Genomic DNA, 22,575 nt, shown 5'->3' on the forward strand with positions numbered 1-22,575 from the left:
TTTATCAATAACAACTGTTATCCCCTACATTTAGTAGAGGAGGGGAGGAGCTAGAGGAAGAGCTCCTCCCTTCTCCATCTGCATAGAATCTTACCAGTAACAACTGTCATCCCCTATGTAGACCATCTTACCATTAACAACTGTCATCCCCTATGTAGAGTAGAGGAGGGGGAGGAGCTAGAGGAAGAGCTCCTCCCTTCTGCCATCTGCATAGAATCTTACCAGTAACAACTGTCATCCCCTATGTAGAGGAAGGGGAGGAACTAGAGGAAGAGCTCCTCCCTTCTCCATCTGCATAGAATCTTACCAGTAACAACTGTCATTCCCTATGTAGAGTAGAGGAGGGGGAGGAGCTAGAGGAAGAGCTCCTCCCATCTGCATAGAATTTTTCCAGTAACAACTGTCATCCCCTATGTAGAGTAGAGGAGGGGGAGGAGCTAGAGGAAGAGCTCCTCCCTTCTGCCATCTGCACAGAATCTTACCAGTAACAACTGTCATCCCCTATGTAGAGTAGAGGAAGGGGAGGAACTAGAGGAAGAGCTCCTCTCTTCTCCATCTGCATAGAATCTTACCAGTAACGACTATTATGAATGGGTCACCGAGGAGAAAAAAGCAAAACAAGCTAAGTCACAGAAAACCAGAGAGGTTGGTAACTATGCAGATTGCAGATCCCTGATCTTACCACACAACTAGCAGTAGCCGTGGAGCGTGCCTACGATGTTCCTAGACGCCTCGTCACGGCTGGAGGACTAAATAAGCCTAAAGCAAGAAAAGGGAAAACTAACTGCCCCAGAGCAGACCCCAAAGAAATAGATAGCCCCACACATGTATTGACGGTGAAACAAGATGAAGGCACAAACACAGGCAGGAAAATAGGCTGAGCAAATGATGGGGCCCAAACTAACTAGACAGGAAAGGAAAGGAGAGACACTGTCTGCAACCTGCAAAAAACCCTACAAAAATCATGTCACTAGACTTCTCCCACTATATCAGCACTCTGAAATATTCTGAGACAGAGCAAAAAGAGACGGAACTAGTAAGGGACAAAAAGCCAATTGGCAAAATACTGATAAATAAGAGTGGAAATTCAGCACAGCCCCCAGCAGGGGCTGACTGACCACACCAAAAAACTGAATAGACCAACAAAATCAAGTGTGAACATTAGCAGAAAAACTTAGCTTTAGATGACTGGAACAGAGCTGAAAACCAAGAGCTGACAAGCCAGAAGGAATCACCAGCAACTGAATAGGGCGTCAGCTGTCTTAAATCCAGTCTGAGATTCCTGAGATCCCGTCGTCATCCTCATTCTCAGGTGGCAGATCTCCACCGATCAAATCAGCCTGTCTACCTCCTGTTACCACCAGAGGGAATCTGGAAAGAGAACTCACAACTGGTGAACCAGAGAATGAACTCACAATAAACAACTGTCATTCCCTATGTAGAGTAGAGGAGGGGGAGGAGCTAGAGGAAGAGCTCCTTACTTCTGCCATCTGCATAGAATCTTACCAGTAAAAACTGTCATCCCCTATGAAGAGGAGGGGGAGGAGCTAGAGGAGCTCCTCCCTTCTGCCATCTGCATAGAATCTTACCATTAACAACTGTCATCCCCTATATAGAGTAGAGGAGGGGGAGGAGGTAGAGGAAGAGCTCCTCCCTTCTGCCACCTGCATAGAATCTTACTAGTAACAGCTGTCATCCCCTATGTAGAATAGAGAAGGAGGAGCTAGAGGAAGAGCTCCTCCCTTCTGCCATCTGCATAGAATCTTACCAGTAACAACTGTCATCCCCTATGTAGAGGAGGGGGAGGAACTAGAGGAAGTGATCCTCCCTTCTTCCATCTGCATAGAATCTTACCAGTAACAACTGTCATCCCCTATGTAGAGGGGGAGGAGCTAGAGGAAGAGCTCCTCCCTTCTCCATCTGCATAGAATCTTACCAGTAACAACTGTCATCCCCTATGTAGAATAGAGGAGGAGCTAGAGGAAGAGCTCCTCCCTTCTGCCATCTGCATAGAATCTTACCAGTAACAACTGTCATCCCCTACGTGGAGTAGAGGAAAGGGAGGAACTAGAGGAAGAGCTCCTCCCTTCTTCCATCTGCATAGAATCTTACCAGTAACAACTGTCATCCCCTATGTAGAGGAGGGGGAGGAACTAGAGGAAGTGCTCCTCCCTTCTTCCATCTGCATAGAATCTTACCAGTAACAACAGTCATCCCCTACGTAGAGTAGAGGAAAGGGAGGAACTAGAGGAAGAGCTCCTCCCTTCTGCCATCTGCATAGAATCTTACCAGTAACAACTGTCATCCCCTATGTAGAGGAGGGGGAGGAACTAGAGGAAGTGCTCCTCCCTTCTCCATCTGCATAGAATCTTACCAGTAACAACTGTCATCCCCTATGTAGAATAGAGAGGGAGGAGCTAAAGGAAGAGCTCCTCCCATCTCCATCTGCATAAAAGTTTACCAGTAGTAACTGTCATCTCCTATCTCAGTAGAATAACAATCTGTTTTCGCTGAATACAGATTTTACCTGTGAACTGAGAATTTTGAAAATGAATCATCAGTTCTGGAGGACAAAGAAGCAGATTTCTAAGATATATTACAAAGTTGCCTATTTTCAAGTATACCAGTGATCTATGAAATAAAAATGAAAACAATGGTTACACTTTAAATGGTTGAATTATAGTGACTGTAGAAAGTTATGGCTGCTGTAGTTACAGACAGATGATGGCTATGAAACACAGTCGGCGTTTGCCTGGTATGAAGCAGTTTGAGATCCTGAGCCGGCTTCACACATTCCTTATCAAACTATGACAAAAACGTACATCATGAGTTGTTAAAGGGTATATCCGGGATTTATGAAAAAACAACAAATGTGCCTAGGTACTAACAGACAAGTAATTGCAGCTTACCTGCTTGTTGTGCATGGCGCCGTTCTTCCATGGCACAAAGTGGTCACAGACTGCCTCTGCTGACGTGACGGGGAGGGACTTCTGACATCATTCTAATTGACAGCCGTCTTCCCCAATTACACAGCAGGGATCTGGTTGTCACTCAGAATGACGTTGGAAGTCCCGCCCCATCAGCAGAGCGGAGCAGAAGAAAAGCCTCTGCTCTGTAGATGTGACGTTAGCAGAGGCTTCTGAATCGTCGGCACAGAGCAGTCACAGACGCCAGGGATAACAGGCACGTGAGCTGCAATTACCTTCCTGTTACTGCTTAGGTACATGGTTTTTTTTTTAATCAAGTCCCGGATACCCTCGTTAAGGAGTTAATATGAAATATGAAACTATAAAACTCATACTCCATCAGCAACTTCTCACGCACACATGTTGTGGCTGGTTGTGCATGATAGCACGCTAGTTCATAAATGCAATGTCAGATAATTCGAAGACAACAAATCTGAAGCGAATTACTGGTCCCCCTACGTTTCAGGAATCAGATCAGTGCTGATATCTTTCATTTTTTGTCAACGAAAGATCAATTTACTAGTGTAAGAAAACGAAACAAAAAAGTATGTGTTACCCAAGTCAATAGTCATGACATAAGATGCCATTTGGCGCTCATAAAGTAGGAATTCCTACCTCAAGACCAGACTCTCCTAGAAGAGAGGCGCTAACGTTGAGCACTCGTGGTTTTAGGAGACCAAACTGTACCTTTGTATTACATGATTAGCCATTCATTTGAAAGACCCAATGCAATGAATGGTTAGATCTGACGTCTCTCCATGATAATGGGTAATAACCAATGATTTCTTATGCCAGACCAACTAAGGCAGGTTTCTCTTCATGCCACTATATTTCCTTGTGATGAATGGCTGGACTGCCATTTTCCAATAGTTCTACAGATTGCTCACTAAATTTTTTTCCTTTTGGGGTGAGGGGGCTTAAGTTACTCCTGATTTGCAGGACCCTGATCCAGCAGCGGCATCGGTAGCCAATGGCTGCTTATCTTGAGCACTGCAAACCTTTTACTACCTGCAACACTGCTGTCACCTTTACTGACTAGTAGCCCGCTGTAACGTCACTACGTTGCATCAAGATCCATGTATGACTTTGCGGAGGCCTAGAAATCAAAAGAGGCGCAGGGGATGTTGCAGATAGGAGGTTAGGAGGTTTGGCAGTGCTCTGGCCGGAGGACACAAACCAGGATATTGAAAATATGTTTTAGCTCAATTCAAGTAGTAATATAATTCAACTTAAATCAATGTCCATCAGAAAGGTGTCATTGCATTCCTAGAATTAGGAGAACGTTTTATATTAAAGAAATTACACATCTATAGTATGATACAGAGAGCAGATACAAAGTAATGTCTCTATTTGCCTCATTTCATAGCCTTCCTAAATGGACTCTACATAGATTGTCATGGAACTACAAATCAATAAGTGAGGAAATACCTGCTGAGTAGATGGGACCTTGCCAATATCATCCTTCTTTCTACCAATAACTATTCCCTTGAGGCATCAAATAATCTTAAAGATCTCTGATGAGTAAATTGGACACTAGAAATGTATTACTACTTCTGACCTGAAGACATGACAGCGATCATTCTCCTATATGACAAGGCAGAGAGTTGTAACCTTTGGCCTACTCTATTAAAGAAAAAGGATCCATAAAGGGAAATTCTGCCTAAATTACCTCTGACATGTTATGTAGACATGTAAGTACATTAGTACGGCCATCTACCAACAAACTGGCCGAGTCACACTGCACATCTGCAAAGATATTTCTACAATTTTGTGGAAATTTCTGCCGTTCTCTCTTAGAATAATAATTATAGTATGCTGTCTCTGAAGTAAAGCTATAGAGATTTCCAAGCATCACCAGATTTATTGACGGCTCCGGTGGGCATGTGTCCCTCTCATGTTGGTGCTTTATTGAAGTCTGAGTGCAATCCCATTTTCTGTTTTCCAATCCCCATAGTGATATTATACCTTACACATTCACCAACTCAAGCTCCGGCTCATTCCTTTGGTTTTGCTCAAGTCATATTATACCAAGAAAATCCTTCCAGAGAAGTGACTAGTAAATGCTGTATTTCTTTGTCAGGTTGGCCACCAAATGCTAGGGGTCCATAGACTACATTGCACAAAATGGAATGTTTCATGTCTAAAAAATATCACATTTTAAATCTCAACTCTAAAAATCCCAGTAAGTAAAGTTGGATGCTGCATGGATGGCAGCATCAATAATTGACTGCTGGTGCACCATTCGTCTAGTAAGAGGCTGGCATCTGATCACTGTGTACAGCTGTATGAACCAAAAAGGAAGCCCAACCATTTTACCTCCCTCTGAAGCCACAAATGCTTTCATACGTGCCACCCCGAGGAATCTGATCATGTTACAGGTCGCTTTCTTTTCCATAATCATCAGACTCTCCCTGCAAAGTGTAACGGCAAGCTGAACATCCCCTGCATAACACGCTCTGAAAACCCACCCAGACGTGCCCATCAAAAGCCGCCCATGGATCCGCAGTCCATGTATCGATACAAGGTGTATCCCTACAGCTGCTCTGCAATAGCATGGTGGTCAAACATGAGTAAGGTGGGGTTCTGCACCGAGGAGTCACTGATGCAGGAAAACTCTGCATCTCTACAAGGGAGGTGTGCAGGAGAAATCCACATCCAGCAACAGATTGACATGCTCCATGAATATTAATGTATACGTGACCCTATGAATAAAACAGACCTGTCAGCGTAATAACACAAAGTCCCGATTAGGTGACTGCGGAGATGCGATAACACGGGGACAGGGTCTACTACAGAAAACATGGATATGACAGGGAGAAGGGGGTGACACGGGCACTCCTGGGTGATGGTGACTCAATAGAGGAAGTCTTCATACCTTACGTTTCCGATCTATGCGATCCCTAGTGATCTTACGCCTTCTCCTCTCTTTTTCCTTCTCTTTCTCATCAATGGGAGGCAGTTCCAGATCTCGGACTTTTTTAATAGATGCAGCAGCATGAGCCATTTTGAGGAGGAAAGAACCAGCTCCAAGGACAGGAATAAAAAATCCAGTTTTTTTTTCCTTCCTCTCCCACTAAATCTCTGGCCGTAAACCAGAACTTTCCACTGTAATCCTCCAATCCTCAGATAAATGACAGCTTGTGTCCATATGCTGGGGGACCCATAAAACAAGCGAGCATTTAGGAGGCACACACCTGGCACCTAGCAGGTGTCAATGACAAGACATAGGCAAGATGGGGAGAAGAGTAGTGCAGGATCTGATCGATCACATTGGCTAGGTCCCAGATTGTCAATGAATACATGAATGCGAGATTCAGACCAGCTGACAGTCCATCCTGTAACTCCTCAGCAAACCAAAAAGGTCTTCTGGGACCTTTCAATCCAGCCAGGAAGAGGCCACCTCAGAGAAGTCAGCAGGGGAGGAAGATCTCCTTTAAATTCCACAAGCACCTCATAGCAGAGTGGGAATAAAAATGGTGCAGTCTGACTTAATGGCTTGCTGCTGCTAGGACTGCCTTGCATTGAGCACATGACATGCTGCCTTCCCTCTGTTCTTGCGCTTCTGCTCTCTGCTTAATTCCATTATTGCAGCTGGGAGCTGAAGCAGCACCGTCTGGGTCTGGTCCACCTGCCTCTGACCTCAGACTGTTCAGATACAAGGGTGAACAAGCAATAAGCCGCTCTCTGAATATTCATATGGCTTACAGCAAGCGTGAGTCTGCATACAGTAAGCAGAGAGCACAGACTGCTGGAGATACACATTCGACATTCCGGACCCCACCAGATGATCACCTGCTCTAATCCCCTCCCCGAGAAACAAGCTGATACATGGTGGAACACCAGAGCGTTTAATGTGTTTTCCTTCAAGTAGATCTGTCACAAGCTCAGATCTTTCTAAATTAGGGCATCAATGAAATGTCCTGCTTGGGCACTAAGTGGGCAGCAGGTTTTTGCTATGTAATCTGAGAGCAGCATGATTCCAGAGACATATCCCTGACTGCACACTGTTTGGTGCAGTTTTAATATAATCTGTCTTCTGTGTTGTAAATGAAGCAGTGGTCAGAATGCTGCACTGTGTATAACCCTGCCCACACTCCTGATTGGCAGCTTCCTGTGTACACACTATACACTCTTGGCAAACTGCCAGTCAGGGGTGGGGGCGGAGTTACACAGATTAGCTGGACTGGCTTGCACATGAGACCTAGTCCTCCAGTGTGAATCTCCTGCTGATAAAACACTGATTTTATGGAAACTAAAACACAGCCTAATAAGTGACACATCACTGGAATCAGGCTCTCTTTCCCTATATTATGCAGTTCTCAGATTAAATAGCAAACACCTGCTAACAGATTTTCTTTAATTCCCTTACATTTGATAAGTGGACAGAACCCGACAATCACACCTGGATCAGCTGACCATCTAATATTTATGAGGCCTTTTGACTCTCCCCAACATAATGATGCAGGGGTAGAGAGGGATCTGACCTGCTGAATTTTAATGGCCAATCCTTTTGTTCAGCGTGGAGATAAGCCGCTGCCAAGAGTCTGATGACAGTTCTACTCATAGACAACACTGGAAAACTCAGATGAGCAGTCCTGTGCATGGGGGAGATGGGAGAGATAACGTAGCTGTCAGCCAAACAGGCAGTTCAGTTCGGCCATCAGCTATCTAATGTGTATGGCCAGTTTTACATTATTTTGATTCCACTTGGTCAATTGTGACTCCTTGAGGACAGATTTAAGGTCACAAAAATTATTTTACAATTATTATTAATTTATAAAATACATACAAAGATTTTACTAAAAAATGAAAAATACAGCTATTTATCTTTTATTTTAAAAACTTCTAGGGCAGTGTACATATTAGAAGCACAAACTTCTATCCTTCCGTATCTGTAGAGACAGAGCAGAAGATGGGGACGCCACGACACATACAGTGCCTTATCTGTGTATATACTGTATAGCTTTGCTATCCTCATTCTCCAGGTTTCCAGCAGTACAATAAAACTGTCATTAAAATACTCACCTTCTAATCATAACAAGATAACTCTGCTCAACTTGTCCCAATCTACATACTAAAGTTAACAAGTGAGCTACACAAAATAGAAATTTTTAGATTATTATGAAACCTCTCTCAGGGACTGAATGAAAATGGAAATATCTTAAGACTGACAAAAGAAAAAAGAAAAAAAGAACAAATAGTACCATAGCTGATAAAAACATGACTTTCATGAGCAGAAAAAATCCTGGCCCAAGCTGTGCAATACCCTATTCAATGGTAGGACAGGTTCCTTAACATGGAAAATGTTTTTCGGGCATTCCCTTATGGTAAGACGTTAAGAACCACTGATTTAAAGTGAACCTGTCAACCTCGTTTTGCGGCTATAAGATTCAGCCACTGCCTTTTGGGGCTTATCTACAGCATTCTGAAATCCTGTAGATAAGCCCCCGATCCGACCTGAAAGAGAAGAAAAACAAGTTTTATTATACTCACCCGGGAGGGGCGGTCCGGTCCAGGTGTCGCAGGTCCCGTTTCCGGTGCCTCCCATCTTCATGTGATGTCGTCATCCTGCTTGCTTCGTGCCGCACTCCTGTGCAGGCGTACTGATCTGCCCTGTTGAGGGCAGAGCAAAGTACTGCAGTGCGCAGGTGTTAGGCCTCTCTGACCTTTACCGGCGCCTGCGCACTGCAGGACTTTTGGTGATAATTTTAAGTGGTATGTGTGGAGAAAACCAGGCACTGCTCATCACCTGCCCAATTCAATCCCAACAGTGAAATATGGTGGCAGCAACAGCATGCTATGGGGGTGTTTTTCAGCTGCAGGGACAGGACGACTGGTTGCCATTGAAGGAAACATGAATGCGGCCAAGAACACAGATAACCTGTTTGAAAACCTCTTCCAGAGTGCTCTGGACCTCAGACTTGGCTGAAGGTTCAATTTCCAACAAGACAATGATCCTAAGCACGCAGCTAAATTAACAAAGGAAAGGCTTCAGAACAACTCTGTGACCATTCTTGTCTGGCCCAGCCAGAGCCCTGACCTAAACCCAATTGAGCATCCCTGGAGAGACCTGAAAATGGCTGTCCACCAATATTCACATCCAACCTGACGGAACTGGAGAGGATCTTCAAGGAAGAATGACAGAGGATCCCCAAATCCAGGTGTGAAAAACTTGTTGCATCATTCCCAAGAAGACTCTTGGCTGTACTAGCTCAAAAGGGTGCTTCTACTCAATACTGAGCAAAGGGTCTGAATACTTATGACCACGTGTTATTTCAGCTTTTCTTTTCTAATAAATTTGCAAAAATTCCTACATTTCTGTTTTTTTCAGTCAAGATGGGGTGCAGACTGTACATTAATGAGAAAAAAAATAAACTTTTTTGAATTTACCAAATGGCTGCAATGAAACAAAGAGTGAAAAATTTAAAGGGGTCTGAATACTTCCCGTACGTACTTTCCAAAAGGGCCTTTTTATACTCAAATATATATATTTTTTCAATAAAATAAATATTTTTACTCTACGCATATATCTCTTTTATGAATCTGGGAAAGCCAGAATCTCGGGTTGGGAATAAAGGGTCATGTGACGGTGCACTCACAATGGCAATACTGGGGAATAATGATGACATACCTATCACACACTGTCTCGATTCAGCATTCTGCAGTCACATGGACTCCCTGGAGACTTTTGTCCCAAGCCTGGATACCCCCTTTGCTAAATCATAAACTATATTTCTAAGAAGCAAGATTTTATTTTTGGAAGTAAGGGTACTTTATTTGATATTTAATTGCATATTAATTCTACAGGTGCATCTCACAAAATTAGAATATCATCAAGAAGTTAATTTATTTCAGTTCTTCAATACAAAAAGTGAAACTTATATTATATAGAGTCATTATAACCAGAGTGATCGATTTCAAGTGTTTATTTCTGGTATTGTTGATGATTATGGCTTACAGCCAATGAAAACCCAAAAGTCATTATCTCAGTAAATTAGAATATTTTATAACACCAGCTTGAAAAATGATTTTAAAACCCAAAATGTTGGCCTACTGAAATGTATGTGTCACGCCGCTCTCACCTGGCGCCGGGACCCCGCTCACCTCTCGCACCTAGTCCCATGGCTGCACAACGTTGCTAGTGCGCACTTCCCTGCTCTGACTGCAGCCACACCATCTCTATGGTCCTGGAGGACCTGACCCAGAAGTCCCTGTGCTCAAGCCCTATATCAGGCTACCTCTTCTTATGGGAGGAGCCTGATTATTGTTGTGCTTCCCTGCTAGGCCTCCTTGGTCCCTGCTCGGTTGCTCTCTGTATTCAGGTCCCTTGCCTTGTGTTCTGTCGTGCTCCTTAGCACACGCTCAGCTCCTGCCTTATGTCCTGTCGTGCTTCTCAGCACACTCTCTGTCTTGCCTTGCACTCAGGCGTGCGTCTCTGCACGCACTCTGCCTAACCCAGTACTCTGGTGTGCTTCCAGCAAGTACTCTGTCTAACCTTGTGCTCTTGCGTTCTCCTCTGCACGCGTCCTGCTTTCTCGCACCAGGGTGTGCTTGTCAGTGAGTGCCATACGTGCTCTTGTGTACTCGCCTTGCACTACCCAGTATCTAGCGCACTCCCGTCTACACGCCCTGTATTGTCCTGAACTTTCCGTACTTCCGTATGCTCGCCCTGTACTGTCCTATACCCTGCATGACCCTGTGTCTACGCTTTGCACACTCTTGTGCTCTGCACATTCCCTGTTGCACCTTGCTAGACACACTCACTCGTGCCTCCTGTGAGCCGGCCACCTGGTTCCAGAAGTCGTTGTACCTCACCCCCTTGGGCTTGCCCCTGACACTCCATGTATAGTGAGTGGTCTTCACTAGGTCAGCTCACCCTGGGTGGGTTGGTGCCACGACCCAGAGGGTCCACTGCAGGAGTCATCATAGTATGCTCAGTAAATGCACTCAATACTTGGTCGGGGCTCCTTTTGCATCAATAATGGCATCAATGCGGCGTGGCATGAAGGCGATCAGCCTGTGGCACTGCTGAGGTGAAATGGAAGCCCAGGTTACTTTGATAGCAGCCTTCAGCTTGTCTGCATTACTGGGTCTGGTGTCTCATCATCTTCTTGACAATACCCCATAGAGTCTATATGGGGTTAACGTCAGGCGAGTTTGCTGGCCAATCAAGCACAGTGATACTGTTGTTTTTAAACCAGGTATTGGTACTTTTGGCAGTGTGGACAGGTGCCAAGTCCTGCTGGAGAATGAATTTACATCTTCAAAAAGTTTGTCGGCAGAGGGAAGCATGAAGTGCTCTAAAATTTCGTGGTAGACGGCTGCACTGATTTTGGTCTTGATAAAACACAGTGGAACTACACTAGCAGATGACATGGCTCCCCAAACCATCACTGATTGTGGAAACTTCACACTAGACCTTGGAAATAAAGGACCCAGAGTCTGGAGGAAGAGTGAAGAAGCACACAATCCAAGCTACTTGAGGTTTAGTGTGAATTTTCCACAATTAATGATGGCTGGTTATGCTAATAGCGTAATAAAGTGACTTTTACATTACTAAATTGGGAAGAATCCCCCAAACAACGGGGGGAAACATTGTTGATCCTGCCCCAGTCACCTCTGCTGTCTCATGTAGTGCAGGCTTAAGCACCCAGACCCCACCTATATATAATCCCAACTTTTACCCCCAGGGTATCGGTTTATCACGTTTTTGCATATGTAGCTGAGAAAAATGGCAGCAAATGCTTATTGTGGGAACGTAATCTTAGAGTCCGTTCTTATGGCCTGACCGGCAACACAAGACAACCACCGATTGTCGAGCAAAGGTCATTGAAATGCCTGTTTACACAGACAGACCAAAGCAAACGATGCACATTGTGCAACCTGTAACAGATCTACACTAGATCGCTCAGCGCAAATAGGCAGCTTTTGACGAACTTTTGAGCTGCACAAACAGATAAGTCCTCGTTCATCGGCTGATCGGGAGCCTGTTTACACTAAAAGCACCCTTCTACGACTATCTTTCAGTTTAAATGCATCTTAAAGGCAATCTGTCATATAAAAAATGCAATTAACCTGCAGATATGGGGTTAATCTGCAGGTTAAAAGCGTTCTGTACCTGCCCGATAGCAGCACTGAGAGCACCACTGCTGGGAGGAAATGGACTTTATTCCTAAATACAGCCTCAGGCTTTCAGTCATAGGGGTGTGGCCGGCGCAGCTTCAATTTTATACGGCCCCCGAATGCTATTATAAAATTCCAAATGGCCCTTGGCAGAAAAAAAGGCTCCCCACGCCTGCAAGTCGGCAATTCATGTGCCACGACCAGTAAAATCACACTTACAGGTTGGAATAGAATAGATAGAATAGATATAAACCCATAAAATACATATAGATGTCAGTGACACACACATACAACAGTATATATGTGTATATATTACATCGATACATAGATAGAAGAAAAGCCCGTAATTCAACAACCGTGTTCTGTAATGACAGGTTAGAATAGAATAGATATATAAACATACGATATATATATATATATATATATATATATATATATATATATATATATATATATATATATATATATATACAGTGGGGAAAAAAGTATTTAGTCAGCCACCAGTTGTGCAAGTTCTCCCACTTAAAAAGATGAGAGAGGTCTGTATTTGAAATAATAAGTAGACCACAACTACACAACTATGAGAGTCAAAATGAGAAAACAAATCCAGAAAATCACCTTGCCAGATTTGGCAAAATATATTTTGAAAATTATGGTGGAAGATAAGTATTTTGGCACCTAAAAACAAACTTCTTCTTTAAGAGGCTCCTTTGTCCTCCACTCATTACCTGTAGTAACTGCACCTATGTGAACTTGTTATCAGTATACAGTGCAGGTTTTTGAGATGCACGTCAGGGGTTAATGTCTGGAGCTCAGTGCAGGTTTTGACCTGCACACCTGGGGTTAATGATTGTGGCCTCTTTCTGGTTCTGGGAGAGCTTCTTAAACACCTGGGAAGCTCCAATCCCTGCCAGTTATACTTTTGCCTTTGGCCTACTGTGCTGACCCCCGTGTGCCTGTTCGTTGTTATAGCTTGTTTATATGGTTCTGACCCGGTTCTGTTTCCCGTTGTGAGTTTGCCTGTCGATTCTGTACTGCGCTATCTTCTCTGTGTATGACTCATTGCCTGTGGTCTGACTACTCTCTGCTCTCCCCTTTTGTACCTTGCAGCTATCTCTGTGTATGACTCATTGGCTACGTCCTGACTATCCTCCCTGTGTATGCCCCTTGGTAACTTTGTCTCGCAGTTACCCTGCTAGGAGTCCTCTTGCAGCTCTTAGCTCTCTGGAGTTTAGGCCACGCCCCTAGCAGTCACGTGCTTCAGGTCCTGCGGTTCTGAAGTACGCATCTACTCGGCTGCTGCCCGCTCCACAGGTATCTTTGTGCACAGTTCGCTTTACTCAGGACAAGCGCACTGGCTCAGTGAGCAAGTTCACTGCGGTGTTCCTGACATTCACAACCTCAAACAGTCACACTCCAAACTACACTAGGGTGAATACCAAAGAGCTGTCGAAGGACACCAGAAGCAAAATTGTAGCCCTACACCAGGCTGGGAAGACTGAATCTGCAATAGGCAAGCAGCTTGGTGTGATGAAATCAACTGTGGGAGCAATAATAAGAAAATGGAAGACATACAAGACCACTAATAATCTCCCTCGATCTGGGGCTCCACGCAAGATCTCACCCCGTGGGATCAAAATGATCACAAGAATGGTGAGTAAAAATCCCAGAACCCCAAGGGGTAACTAGTGAATGACCTGCATAGAGCTGGGACCACCATAACAAAGGATACCATCAGTAACACACTACGCCGCCAGGGACTCAGATCCTGCAGTGCCAGAAGTGTCCCCCTGCTTAAACCAGTACATGTTTAGGCTCATCTGACGTTTGCTAGAGAGTATTTGGATTATCCAGAATGTGACGATTCTGGCCAAATACGTCCGAGAGTGGACCCTCTGGGTCGTGGATCAGGAGCCCCTGGGCCGAGCTCACCAGGTGAAGACCGACCCCTGTACAGGGATCGTTAGGGGCAGGACCGCAGGGGGCAGAACCGCGACAGTCGGTACCAAGAGGGACGGCTCGAAGGACAGGCAGGCAGAACAAGAGTACCATGACGGAATAGCGGAGGGCACTGGGCAGAAGTCCACAGGAGGAGAGTCGGAGCGGAGGGGACAGGGCAGAGACAGGCAGACGGGAGCGGAGCAGGACACAAGGCACACAGGGGGAAATAGCCCTAGACAGAAGGACAGGCAGGGTACTCTAGAGCAGATATGCGGCCGGTGAGTGCAGGGAAGTCACACAATCACCAGGCGCCCTCTGAATAGGGCGGACGCCTGATATATCCTGAACCAGGAAGTACGTCCTACAGGCCCGCCCCTCAGCGACGCCCCCCACTAGCGGAAGAGAGCGGGGGAACGCGCGCGCGCGGCCTAAGGCCGGCGCGGGTACCCGCAGCAGGGCGGAGGGCAGAGCGGAAGTGCGCGTGGACAGGAGCGCGCAGGTGAGGGAACGCTGCGGCGGGCACCGCCGCTGAAGGGGCATCGGCGGGCACGGCCGCCGATGTCACACAGAAGAGTATTGGGAGAATGTCATATGGTCTGATGAAACCAAAGTACAACTGTTTGGTAGAAACAAAGCTCATCGTGTTTGGAGGAGGCAGAATACTGAGTTGCATCCAAAGAACACCATACCTACTGTGAAGCATGGGGGTGGCAACATCATGTTTTGGGGCTGTTTCTCTGCAAAGGGACCAGAACAACTGATCCATGTACATGAAAGAATGACTGGGGCCATGTTTTGTGAGATTTTGAGTGCAAACCTCCTACTATCAGCAAGGGCACTGAAGATGAAACATGGATGGGTCTTTCAGCATGAAAATGATCCCAAGCACACAGCCATGGCAACGAAGGAGTGGCTTCGTAAGAAGCATATGAAGGCCTAGCCAGTCTCAACCCCATAGAAAACCTTTGGAGGAAATTCAAAGTCCGTTTTGCCCAGCAACAGGTCCAAAACAACACTGCTCTAGAGGAGATCTGCATGAAGGAATGGGCCAACATACCACCAACAATGTGTGCCAACTTTGTCAAGACTCACAGAAATCGTTTGACCTCTGTCATTGCAAACAAAGGATATATAACAAAATATTGAGATGAACTTTTGTTAATGACCAAATATTTATTTTCCACCACAATTTTCTAAAATAAATCTTGCCAAATCAGATATGGTGATATTTTGGATTTGTTTTCTCATTTTGACTCTCATAATTGTTGTCTACCTATGGTGTCAATTACAGGCCTCTCTAATCTTTTTAAGTGGGAGAATTTGCACAATTGGTGGCTGACTAAATATATATACACACATACATATATACATACAGTATACAGCTCTGGCAAAAATTAAGAGACCACTTTGGTCTAATTTTTTTGTCAAAAATTAAGAAAATCAATATTTTGTAGAATAACAATGATTTTTAATCACAGCTTTCATGCGTCTTGGCATGTTTGTCACCAGTGTTTCACACTGCTTCTAGCATAAAAATTTAAGCCGTTCTTCTTTGTTTGATGGCTTGTGACGATCAATCATTCTCTTGACTACATTCCAGAGGTTTTCAATGGGGTTCAGGTCTTGAGAGTGGGCTTCCCATGACAGGATTTTGATGTGGTGGTCTCTTAATTTTTGCCAGAGCTGTGTATATGTATATATACTGTATTACATACATACTGTAGAAGAAAAGCCAGCAATTAAGCAGCCACGTAGTGTAAAATCACAGCAGGAGCCGGCAGGATAGAAGAGATGGATTACAAACAGTAAATACAAATAGGATAGATATATAGATGTCTGTGACAAATACAATTAGTACAGTGTGTGCGCAAATTACTGTACATGTATTTAATTAATAAAAGATTATTTTTCTGAAAAAATGACGTGGGCTACCACGCAATTTTCTAAACCAGCAGAGGGAAAGCCGACGGTTGGGGGACGATTTTTATCGCCTGGGAAGAGGGTAATACCCATGGATCTTCCCAGGCTTTTAATATCAGCTCACAGCTGGCTGTTTACTTAGCCTTTACTGGCTATTAAAATGGGGGACCCCAAAAATAATGACGTGGGGTCCCCCTATAATTGATTACCAGCAAAGGCTATGGAGACAGCTGCGGGCTGAAATTAATAGCCTAGGAAGTGGCCATGGAAACTGGCCTCCCACCAGGCTAAAAACATCAGCTCTCAGCCGCCCCAGAAAAGGAGCATCTCTAAAGCCCCTGTCACACACAGCGAGATCGCTAGCGAGATCACTGCTGAGTCACAAGTTTTGTGACGCAACAGCGATCTCACCAGCGATATCGCTGTGTCTGACACGTATCAGCGACCGGTCCCCCCGCCGGGTATCGCTGATCGTGCTTGAAAGCCCTGGACATTTTTTTGATCGTTGGTCTCCCGCTGGCCAGCACGCATCGCTGCGTGTGGCAGGCGGGAAACCAGCGATCTGGAGCTGGTATCCAAGGTAAACCGCGGGTAACTAAGGGAGCGCGTCACTTAGTTACCCGCTGTGTACCTTAGATACCAGCGTGCTGGGAGCTGGTATCCAAGGTAAACAGCGGGTTTCTGAGCACCACACGGCGCTTAGAAACCCAGTGTTTACCTTGGATACCAGCTCCCTGCACCAGCACGCTGGTATCTAAGGTACACAGCGGGTAACTAAGCAACGTGTGCGCTTGTTACCTGCACCGTCGCTGTCCTGATCGCTGCTGAGATCTGCCTATTTGGCAGCTCACCAGCGATCATGTAGCGACACACCAGCGATCCTGACAAGGTCATATCAATGTCGGGATCGCTGGTGCGTCGCTATGTGTGACGGGGCCCTAAGATGCGCCAATTCTGGCACTTAGCCTCGCTCTCACCACTTGCCCTGTAGTGGTGGCAAGTGGGGTGATAGTTGGAGGGATTGGTGTCACCTTTGTATTGTCAGGTGACTTCAAGCCCCGAAGTTAGTAACAGAGAGGCCTCAATAAGACGTCCCGATTATTAACCCCATAGTCACATTGTATAAAAACACACACTAATAAAGTCCTTTAATTGAAAGAATGACACAAACTCCTTTAACAATCTTAATTAAACCATACTTACGACTTTGCCTATTTCCACCGGATCCCTCGTTCTCCTGTAATCAACCAAAAATAAAAATCAACAATATCTCTCACCTTTCCTCATTCTGTCCCACACCGTAATCCATGTCTGGGGATAATTAGTTTTCAACATGGACAGTGCCAAGATGCGACCGTCCAGGCTGAGAACCACTGGTGAATGAGCTGCTGGCAATGCAGCGTGAGTGACTAGCGGTGACGTCATTGAGGCTGCGTTCCCAGTCGGGCTGAACTGCGGTGACCTCGGTAAGATCCCCGCTAGCACCGTGATAAAAGTTGCCAGATACAGAGGCGAGTTCAACGTAGTGAAATCCTCCCGGGGAACTTGCCTCGGCACCATGCGACTTTCTCACGGTGCTAGCGGGGATCTCACCAAGGTCACCGCAGTTCAGCCTGGCTGGGAACGCAGCCTCAGTGACGTCACCACTAGTTACTGAGGCTGCGCTCGCCAGACCAGACTGGGCCTTTATGGTAACTCTGGCAGTGACACCTCTCACACTACCAAACTTTACAAGGTATCGCTGTGACATCACAGCATGAAACAAATGTACAGGGTGGCATTGTGACCATATGGCAAGAAGTTCAACAACTTTGAATTTTCTGCAATTTACTTGTCGCAGAATCTCCAGGGTCACGGTGTGACCCCATTCACTTTGGTGTAGTAGCGACACCTTGAGATCTTAGGTTGTACAATAACTGTTGTAGCAAAAAGTCATCGTGTAGTCCTAGCCCTAAGGTCCCGTTACATTTAGTGATGCACCAGCGATCCCGACAACGATACGACTCAGTCAGGATCGCTAAATGGTTGCTAGTGAGCTGCCAACAGGCAGATCTCACCAGCGACGCAGCGATGCTCGGCGGTCATTACTTAGGCCTGTTTCACATTTCAGTTTTTTGACGTCAGTCAAAATCCGCCGTTTTGCAAAAAAAAAAAAGGATCCGCCATTTTTTGGCGGATCCGTTTTTTTCCCATTGACTTGCATTGCGGCGGATTTTGACTTATAGTCATCCGTTGCATCCGTTTTTTGACGGATCCGTCATAATTTTGGCATCCACTGTCTTGAGTGGACGGACAATGAAACGTTTTTTGTGTGCGTTAAAACAGCGGATAGCAACGGATCCATCACTGTCCGCCATGCGTTATAATGGACGCCTATGGGCGGCGGATCCGTTGTCAACCGTTAATTGACAGAATCCGCAAACGGATCCACCTTTTTATACTGAGCATGACCGGAAGAATTTCCTTTCATGGTATTTAACCCCAAATCTCTCTCTCTATTTCTCTTTCTCTCTCATCCGTTTTTTCACACTCTGGCGGATTTTGACTGACACCAGAAAACTGAAGTGTGAAACAGGCCTTACCTGTTAAACGGCAGCGATGATGACGTCTTCCGCCCAGGACATTCTCGCGCGATCAGCGATATCCAGCAGGGGGTCGGTCGGAGGTAAGTGTCACATGTAGCGAGATCGCTAGCGATATCGCTGTTGCGTCACAAAATCGGTGAGGCTTTAGCGATATCACTATGTGTAAAAGGCCCTTTAGACACAGAACTATCTTATGACTCATGACGGCATGCCCAGTGCTTGCTTGGAATTGCAAAAGTCTTAAAAAAACTAAACAATATAATATTGACAAAAATTACAAATGACTGACTGAGGGGGCAACAACGATCCTCTGCCAAACCAAACTCTGGTCTGCAAGTAGAATTTATCCAATGATAAAGCTTACAATTGTGAGAGCATGATTTATATTTATCTATCCTGACTCTATTGTGGATATTCTGCATATATTCTCTCCTGCTTTCCAAGATGGTGTCTATGATCAGATAAAGGGGTCTCAGGAATGTCTTTCTCTAACAGACTTAAGGGCCTTTCACACATAGCGAGATCGCTAGCGATATCACTAAAGCGTCACCGATTTTGTGACGCAACAGCGATATCGCTAGCGATCTCGCTTTGTGTGACACGTACTTGCGACCGGCCCCCCCCGCTGGATATCGCTGATCGTGCTGGAATGGCCTGGGCCATTTTTTCCTCGTTGGCGTCCCACTGACGCCGACTAGCGACGCATGGACGCAGGCGGAAGTCGTCATCATCGCTGCGGTGTGACAAGTAACAGCGACTGCCGACGGATGCTTATCGCTGCTGCGTCGCTGGTGAGATCTGTCTGTTTGGCAGCTCACTAGCGACCATTTAGCGATGTACCAGCAATCCTGACCGGGTCGTATCATTGTCGGGATCGCTGGTGCATCGCTAAATGTAACAGGACCCTTAGAGAAAACATAGGAAAGTGAGAGACACACCTAAACTTTTCAGTTGGGTGTACACACAATTAACTTTAGCCAATACGATGTATGTATGCTAATGCCAGCACATATTTAGAGATAAGATGAGCCAATTAATAGTAATAACCTATATAAGATATGAGGTAATAAGGAGAGATCTGCTTTGATGCTTAATGTTTTAGAGTGGTTCTTCCGTGCATATATTTGAATTTTACAATTTAATTTGGAAAAGGCACGTCGTCTCGGAACGTCCCACATTATGTGGTGACAACACAACTATTTAGGAAATACAGATGTGCATTCCCACCACAACTTATTTTACAATAAATGAGTTTTTATGATTCGACCACAGTAATGCAGGAGATGTTGGAAAATGTTCTCAGACTCAGAAGTAACCCTACCATAAAGGCAGGTCATGCCACAGCTCTTGGACTTGTAAGGGGGGTCCAATTCCAGATCTCAATCAAATGCAAAGTATAAATGTTAAAACATGTGCCAACTGAATCATTCACACCTAAGAATCTGTCCCAAATTATGCTGCTTCAGAGCTATAAGCAGTACTGACAATTTTTCCCTATTGTAACACTATGAGGGCAATTTACTGTGGACTGGCGTTTCATGTGCCAGCCTTAAACAGAAGCATGCTGGAGTAAGATGTCACAATGTATCTCTTAAAAATTGGTGATCCTTGGGCTGTTTGTACTGTGGTAGATCGGCTCACTTGGCTGCTTAACGAGGTGGTCACAGGCATGCTTCTCATTTCAATTTTCAACCGGTTTATTAAAATAGGCTTCATAAACCAGTACAAACAAAAGAAATAGACATATTCAGCCTTCTTGACATAGAACAAACAGCACTCACTATAGTCCTTATAACTGTGGGGTTCACCCGCCCAGGAAACAGGATTCAGCTCTGTTGACCAAGAGCCCAGGTCTGGAGGTCAGCTCCCCTCCAGAGTACACAGAACTATCATTAAGTCCAAAGGCTTCACTTTTACCTCCTGGACTCCTCCATAGGGTAGAGTTATGGTGAACAGTTGTCCCGCCCAATTCTTCAATGTTTATAATAGGTCTGGCCCTGTCATGGATGATTAACGCCTCTCAGCACCAAACATCCTGCAGCAAAACTTTCAGGTTTATATCACTGAAGCTAATAACCTCAGTGAAACATATCTGTACTCCAGCACATTACCAGTGACCCTCTAACAGTATGAAACCAATTAAAATCTAAATTTCAGTATTTGTTTACAGGAATTTCTGACATAGAAATCCTGCCGACTCTGCTATGCTTCACACATGGGGGAGAGTGGGGCGGGTTTCATTTTTATTGTGATTATAAGTCTTTCCTAAGTCACTCCTCATAAGACCTTGTATTATGTGTATAGTTACTCAACATGAATACATGTCCAGGGGTGGACATAGCACTGCTTTGGAGGGCCCACTACCACCTCCAAAGCAAGAGGAATTGAATATTATGATGAGCTATTGGACTGCAAAGGGCCCATATCCTGTTATGGCACAGGGGCCCACTTCTGTTTGTGTCGGCTCCAGCTAATGTCACATACTCTTAAGCTTTTCCACTTACTGTAAGGGTCCCGTCACACAAAGCGACTCACCAGCGATCCCGACAACGATATCAACTTGTCAGGATCGCTGGTGTGTCGTTACATGATTGCTGGTGAGCTGTCACACAGGCAGCTTCACCAGCGATCAGCACCAGCGACGCCGAGCTGGCTCGTCGCTGTGTAGGGAGCTGGTAACCAAGGTACACATCGGGTTTCTAAATGGTGCACGTCACTAAGGCCTGTTTCACACATCCGTTTGTCACCATCAGTCAAAATCCGCCGATTTGCAAAAAAAAAAAACGGATCCGCCATTTTTCTTGGCGGATCCGTTTTTTCCCCCATTGACTTTCATTATCGGCGGATTTTGACTGACGATCGTCCGTTGCATCCGTATTTGTGCGGATCCGCCAAAATTTTGGCGTCAGCTGAGATCACCGAATGGACAATGCAACGTTTTTTTGGTGTCCGGATACGCATTTTTGACTTTTGCTACATGTTTAACCCTGAATCCAGTCTCTCTCTCTCTCCCTCCCTCCCCGGCGATACCTGGGGATTTCCACGATACGCCTGCCTCTTCATCTCGCGATTCCTGGGGATTCCCGAGATAGCCCAGCCTCTTCATCCCGTGATACCTGGGGATTCCCGCGATACGCCGGCCTCTTCATCCCGCGATACCTGGGGATTCCCGCGATACGCCGGCCTCTTCATCCCGCGATTCCTGGGGATTCCCGCGATAGCCCGGCCTCTTCATCCCGTGATACCTGAAGATTCCCGCGATAATCCGGCCTCTTCATCCCGCTACATCGGCGGTATTTTTTTTTTCTGCATGGTTCCTTTAACTTTCCCACATCGGCGGATGCCGGCGCACCAACGGTCCGGTGGCTCCCGTTGGTGTTTCCACGGCTACGGATCCGTTCTCCGCCTTTTTGGCGGATGCCAACGGCCGAGAAAAACGTAAATGTGAAACAGGCCTTAGAAACCTGATGTTTACCTTGGTTACCAGCTCCCTGCATCAGCGCGCTGGTAACTAAGGTACACATCGGGTTTCTAAGCACCGCGCGCTGCTTAGAAACCCGACGTTTACCTTGGTTACCAGCGCGCTGGTCGTTGCTCTCCCGCCTGCCACACGCAGCGATGCGTGCTGGCCAGCGGGAGACCAATGACCCAAAAAAGTCCTGACCTTTCAGGGACGATCAGCAATATCTGGGCAGGGGGGCCGGTCACTGTAAGTGTCACACACAGAGATCTCGCTGGTGAGATCGCTGTTGCGTCACATAACTTGTGACATAGCTATGTTTGACGGGGGCTTAAGACAAGCTTTTTGAGATTGCTGCTTGCTGTCATTCACACTGAAGTTACACGGTTTAGTTCCAGTGGATAGATATCTATCCTGGTCATGTGATAGACACACACATGCGGCGCTCATTATTGTTATCTGTTCTTTCAATAAACTTTGCATAAATCAATAGAACACATGCATGAAACTTTGTAATATATCTTATTCGAGAATGATGCGCCATCATCTCCACTTGTTATCCACTTTTTCTCCATGCTTC

The 22,575-nt window shown here is 45.6% G+C and overlaps 1 protein-coding gene across 34 annotated transcripts in view; it reads right to left on the reverse strand.

Moving 5' to 3' along the window:
- The window catches only part of ANK2 (ankyrin 2), a 772,868-nt gene that overhangs the window by 324,015 nt on the left and 426,278 nt on the right, over positions 1-22,575 (reverse strand). Inside the window, exon 1 of one of the 34 annotated variants that reach the window (XM_073571908.1) lies at positions 5,842-6,640. The exons of 30 other annotated variants lie outside the window; for them this stretch is intronic. In XM_073571908.1, the coding sequence (XP_073428009.1) occupies positions 5,842-5,970 (129 nt within the window). In that variant the 5' untranslated portion in view covers positions 5,971-6,640. Of the gene's footprint in view, positions 1-5,841; positions 6,641-22,575 lie in introns of those variants that run through there. 3 more of the 34 variants (XM_073571931.1, XM_073571919.1, XM_073571930.1) reach the window with 3 other exon arrangements.

The sequence above is a fragment of the Dendrobates tinctorius genome, unplaced genomic scaffold (genome assembly GCF_039654945.1).
Source record: "Dendrobates tinctorius isolate UK_male_01 unplaced genomic scaffold, ASM3965494v1 ptg000030l, whole genome shotgun sequence".
Classification (NCBI taxonomy): Eukaryota; Metazoa; Chordata; class Amphibia; order Anura; family Dendrobatidae; genus Dendrobates; species Dendrobates tinctorius.